Below are 6,000 nucleotides of genomic sequence, written 5' to 3' on the forward strand. Positions count from 1 at the left end.
GTTCCCCTTCGCTTGGAAGATAAAATCATCCTTCATCTTAAAAAAATAAACGCTAAACTATTCTGAGCGGTGCACGGTGTCAATTTCTCCAGCTTCCCTAACCATTTTGCCTCCTTTCTCCTGCACAACGGGGACTAGCAGGTACGCGTGTTGATGTTTTCTTATCGGGAAAAAAAAAAGACCCTGACACTTTGAACTTCCCTTACAGACATCTCCTTATTCTGCACCTAATGACTACTCCTTCTATCGATTAACACCTTGAATCCCTTCTATTTCTATTCCACCTGGTGTGGTTCCCTTTGGGAGAGAGATGACAGTCTCACCGCCAGCATCGCCCACTGGCGCACCCCCGCGCCCCATCAGCGCTGTAATGCGCACTCCACGCAGTGCAAGTCGTTTAAGTATGAGCAGCAGACAAGGTGGAAGTCGTGCATCCGATGAGGATGGCAAGACTGCAGTTAAAGTTGGTATGTGGGACATCTGGATTCTTCGCCCCTGATGGTTACCCGGTACCTGAAACAAAGAATCACAACATCGGCCGGCAACTAAATTCACGAACTGACCTCGCGCAGCTGTCCGTGTGCGACCACCACTGAAACCCACCGATCCTGGCTATGAATTGGTTCCTCAGCGATTCCAGCAATCGAAAGTCCATGTAACCGCGCCAACTAGTCTGTCTGTTGACGTGGCTGGTGGGCGCAAGCTATTCGTGTTTGATCGTGTTTTCCCCGAAACCACTGAACAGGAGGGAGTTTGGGAATATGTCAGTGATAGCGTCGACTCATTTGTTCAGGGATACAATGTCTCCATTATGGCATATGGCCAGTCCGGTGCGGGAAAGTCCTTCACAATGGGTACTTCGGGTCCCACAGAGCAGAATAACATGCAAAATATGGGTGAGTTTGAAAGAGGCTTGTTTACCAATTACCGACTAATTGTAGAATCTTGAACTAGGTATCATCCCCCGTGCTGCGCAGGCCTTGTTCGATAAATTAGAAGGTCCCTCAAAACATAGTCGAAATGGCTCGAACACGACTACTGGCCTCCGAACACCCCAACGATATTCAATGTCTTCCGCTGCAAGTTTTGGGAAATTGAACCAGGAAAAAGAAAAGACCTGGCAACTGAAGGCTACATATGTGGAGGTGCGCTTACATTTGGAAGGTGCCTGCTGGCCATTGTTCTGACCGTTTGTCCTATACAGATCTATAATGAGCACCTGAGGGATTTGCTCCTTCCCGAATCGACAGTCGCAAACGATCGCAGCAACGTAACCATTCGTGAAGATACCAAGGGTCGCATTCTTCTCACCGGATTGCACCAAGTCAACATCAACTCGTTCGAAGATCTGATCGGTGCCCTGAACTTTGGCTCGACCATCCGTCAAACAGACTCCACCGCAATCAACGCCAAATCATCTCGATCGCATGCTGTTTTCAGTCTGAACCTTGTGCAGCGCAAGTCTTCACCAACCCACACGACCCCGAGCCCCATAAAGGAGAAGCGCATGTCTATGCCGGTCGACACGTTCCACGCTGGGGAAACGGTCACTGTTGATAGCAAATTGCACTTTGTGGATCTTGCAGGTAGTGAACGGCTGAAGAACACCGGTGCCTCTGGAGAACGCGCCAAGGAGGGTATCTCTATTAATGCTGGTTTGGCCGCACTTGGCAAGGTCATCTCGCAGCTTTCCTCGCGACAACAGGGCTCTCACGTCTCCTACCGCGATTCAAAGCTTACCCGACTACTCCAGGATTCACTCGGTGGAAACGCATTTACGTATATGATTGCTTGTGTGACTCCCGCCGAGTTCCACATGAGCGAGACTTTGAACACAATCTCATATGCTCAGCGGGCCAGAGCCATTCAGAGCAAACCTCACATTCAGCATATTGCAGACGACGGTGATAAGCAGGCTCTGATTGACCGGCTCAAGTCCGAGATCTCTTTCTTACGCCTACAGATCCGTAACTCTGAAGGATCTGAGCGACGGGAAGGACCATCCACCGAACGAAGTGAACGCAAGAACGAACGCGAAAAGCACTTGCAGAATCAGTTGTTGGATGTCCAGGAGAGCTATAATTCTCTCAGCCAACGTCACGCCAAACTGATTTCGAATATGGCCAATGATTCGGAGTCACATTCCACCAGTGGCGAAATGATCGACGCTACCTCCGAGATTGGAAAGAACTCGGTGGAGAGAATGCAGCGGTCTAAGTCATTTGCCGAATCTGTGGAGCAGATGGTTTTGGAGTACGAAAAGACCATTCAAAGCTTAGAGGCTTCACTCTCTGAAACACGCGCCTCCCTATCTATCACGGAGAGTGATTTACTCGAACGTGAGACCAAGTGCGCCTATATCGAGACTATGAAGGAGCAGCTTCAGGCTCGTGTCCAGAAGATGCACGACCGGGAAATCAACACTGAGACCTACCTCCACGAATTGGAGTCTAAGCTTGATGGTCACTCTACAGGCGAAGAGAAGCATGCTGCCATTGTTGCCGAACTGCGCAAGGAATTAAGCCGAGCCCGCGATAATGAAGCCAGCTGTGAGGAATACATTTCGACGCTTGAAGAACGACTTGCCGAGGGTGATCAGGACATGGAACTCATGCAGCGCGAGGTAATGCGCTTGGAACATGTCATTGAGCGCCAGCGAGGCCTCGGGCAACTAGACCGCCTGCTCGGCGACCTGGACGAACAAAATCGCGGAGATAGACACGATAGCGCCAACGGAATTGACTACCCGCATTATCACCAGACCAGGGGCATGCAGACTGCTCACAGACACACACCCTCTCTGGACGTTCTCAGCGAAGCAGTTGAGACAGCCATTCCCGAATCAGATGAGGATCTTCTAGAGCCGACCATAGAGGCCGAGCTTGAGTCCATTGGAGAATCCGAGCCGGAGACAGGTGAGGACTTGAAGGTTCTAGAAACTGCGACCAGCAAACTGGAGGCCCGTCGCACGGAGGCTCTTCGTGAGGATCCCGTCTCAAGTCCCGCCCAGTCCAAGTTCGTTGCCGACAAGCTTGAGACTGTCACTCAGGAGCTTTTCGACCTACGTCTGCAGCACGAGAACACCATTGGTGAATTCGAGACCCTCGAATCCAAGTACGAACAGGCTCTCAAAGCCCTTGAGGAGCTTCGCCAGGATAAACTTGACGAAGCCCGCCACCCGGCACCCAGCGTGCAAAACGAACTTTCGCCAGGACCGGTGACTTTTTTAGGAAATGGAGGCACTCCGACCTCGAAGTCTGGAGCACAACACTCATTCTCGCAACCGCTCTCTTCGGAATTATCCTCGGCCGGGGAGCAATCTACTTTGCGCGGATTCTCTGAGGATGGATCCAAGGCAATTTCATCCACGCCCTCAACCCCGCAGGTACTGTCGGCCGCTAAGGTAAATTCTGACGAGTCCGAGAACATGCGCAAGATGCTTGCCGAGCATCAGGAGAGTGCTGAGCTCATGACCCAGAAGTATACGGAGTTGCAAAATGAGCATGAGGAGATTCTTGAACTGGTCGAAAGACTGAAGGCTGAGGCCCAACGCGCCAAGTCAAGTTCCCCCCCTGCAACTCCCGGTTTCAAAATGATCCGCCGCATGACTAGCCAGAATATTCTGTCAGGAGTTGACCGTGCAACCCGAGCCCTTACCGGTCTCCGGCTCCTTGCGTCCGAGGAATTTGCTGATAAGCCGGACGCTATGCACAACTTCGACTACCACCTGGATCAAACCATGCACGAGTTGCAAAGCCGTATGGAGCGCCTCCAATCCCTTGAAGCTGAAAACCAAGGTGTTAAGAAAGAAATGGAAGTGAAAGCCACTATTATCTCTGGTCTGACCAGAGAACGATCGAGCTTGCAGGGTGCCTCGCCTGTGGACATGGCTCTGGTGTCGCAACTGCGCGATCAGGTCGTCTCCCAGGAAAGGCAGATGAACCACCTTCGAGAGGCTCATGAATCCCGCCAGAAGGAGCTGTTGGCTGAGATTGATAACTTGAAGGGCCTTCTGAAGTCACAGGAAAGCGCTACTCGGTCAATGGACGTCGGTGCCGAGGAACAGGACAAGAAGATTGGTGCTCTGCAGGGAGAGCTTACGGAGTGGCAAGACAAGCACAAGAGTGCTCTAGAGTCCTTGCAGTCCTCGGAGTCACAGCTCACTACTACCCTTGCTGAACTAGAGGGTGCTTTGGCTACGGTCGCTGCTATGCGCTCTGAGCGTGCTGCTACCGATGACGACTCTACCAAGAAAGAAGCCGCCGCTAAAGAGCTTGAGGGCGGCCGCGCCGAACAGCAGGAGCTTGTGGATAGCCTGATGAGGGATATCGAAGATCACAAGTTGACTATTGCTACTCAGCTTGCGACAATTGCCGGTCTAGAAAAGTCTTACTCCGATGCCCAGGATCAACTGGCTTCGCAGACCACTATCAAGGAAGAAACCAATGCCGGCGCTATTGATTTGGGTCTTTCTTCTCGGGTCGCCGAGCTCGAGCAAGAAATCTCTACCCACAAATCGGCTGTCGATTCTCACAAGAATGAGCTCAATACTCTCCAGGAATCTCACAAGCGTGAACTGGCTGAGTTGGAGGAACGGACTAGGGTTGCTGTCCAGGCTGAGTACGACGCCCGTCTCGTCGGGAAGGATGCTGAGCATGAGAAATCCATGGCGACTTTGCAGAAAGACATTACCGAGTCTCGTAATGAGTTGGTCAATCTCCTCAAGGCCGTGTCGACTCTTCTCAACACCGAGGTCTCAGCTGATAACCTGACGGATCAGATCCAAGATGTTTTGGCCCAGAAGCAGCACTTCTCAGATAAGTACGCTGAGCTTATGGGCACCAATGAAGACTTGCGCAAGCAGCTGGAAGCCAATGCGGACTCCGAGAGCCGTCTGGACGAGATGACCCAGAAGAACAACGTCCAGGACGCCAAGGTTAATGAGCTGGCTCTCTTGGTGGCTACGCTGGAGGATACTCTCCGCCAGAAGGATGAACAGGTCAAGAAGAAGGAAGCCCTGGTGGAGGAGATCACGATCGAGAAGCAGAAGAGCGTGCGTCTCGTGGAGGAGCTGGAGGAACAAATTACCAGCAGCTTCGATCAGCATCACAACCGTCTGTCCGTTATTCAGCAGGAGCGTGATCAGGCCCTGGAAGACGCCAAGGCCAAGATCGTTATCTACGAAGGCGACATCGAGACTTACCAAATGCGAATTGAGCAGCTTGAGCTTCAAATCAAGAACACGGGAAACCCCGACGGCTCCCACGACCGCAGCAGCTCTCTCACATCCAATCTTCGCAAGAGCGCTTCCGCTGCCTCTCTTCCCTCGCCTCCACCGGCCATCCCTCTCCCTCCCCTGCCTACCATCGCCTCTCACTCCAATGCCGCTTCGTCCCCGCCAAGCTCTCGACACACCAGCAAGGAGATATCCAGTGTCCACATGGTCGAGGACCAGGAAGCTCGAATCCGAACAATCGAGAAGCACCTATACGCCGAGAAGCAGCTGACTGCCACCTTGGAAGAGGCCCTCGGCGACCTTGAAGCACAAAGCACCAAGGTTAAGAACGACTGCGAAGCCTGGAAGAAGAAGGCCTGGTCATTCGAGGATGAACTGACCTCCCTCCGCAAGGAACGCAGCTCTGCCCGTCTGTCCCTCCAGGCCGTCGAAGAGGAACGCAGTGCCCGTCGTGAAGCCGAGGCCGCACGCGCTCAGCTTGAAGAGCGCATGCTCGCCCTCAACAAGAAAAAGAAGAAGAGCACCCTCAACTGCTTCTAAGCGTCTTTGACTTGGACCTTGCTTGAGTGCTTGAGCTTTCCTAGCATCAAAAACAATCGCATCTCACTTGTCTTCCCGTTTTTCTGGCTGTACACATTTTTACCTTCTATGTCACTCTTCTTCTTTATTTTCCTCGTCCCTTGTTTCATACCCCCTTTTTTATTCGATTCCAATCATCTTCTCACCAATTTCCCTGTATTATGAGCTTTCACGTTTTGTCACTT

At 52.1% G+C, this 6,000-nt stretch overlaps 1 protein-coding gene across 1 annotated transcript; it reads left to right on the plus strand.

Annotated features, from left to right (window-relative positions):
* Window positions 1–403: 403 nt before the first annotated feature.
* On the plus strand, window positions 404–5,776 carry PGRI_012130 (uncharacterized protein; the record flags this gene model as incomplete). The annotated part of the gene is made up of 4 exons (XM_040788926.1): window positions 404–467; window positions 573–896; window positions 955–1,145; window positions 1,205–5,776. 4 exons carry the CDS (start codon window positions 404–406, stop codon window positions 5,774–5,776), a joined length of 5,151 nt encoding a protein of 1,716 aa, XP_040645879.1.
* Window positions 5,777–6,000: the final 224 nt, after the last annotated feature.

This window comes from Penicillium griseofulvum (genome assembly GCF_001561935.1).
Source record: "Penicillium griseofulvum strain PG3 chromosome Unknown contig_80, whole genome shotgun sequence".
Lineage (NCBI taxonomy): Eukaryota > Fungi > Ascomycota > Eurotiomycetes > Eurotiales > Aspergillaceae > Penicillium > Penicillium griseofulvum.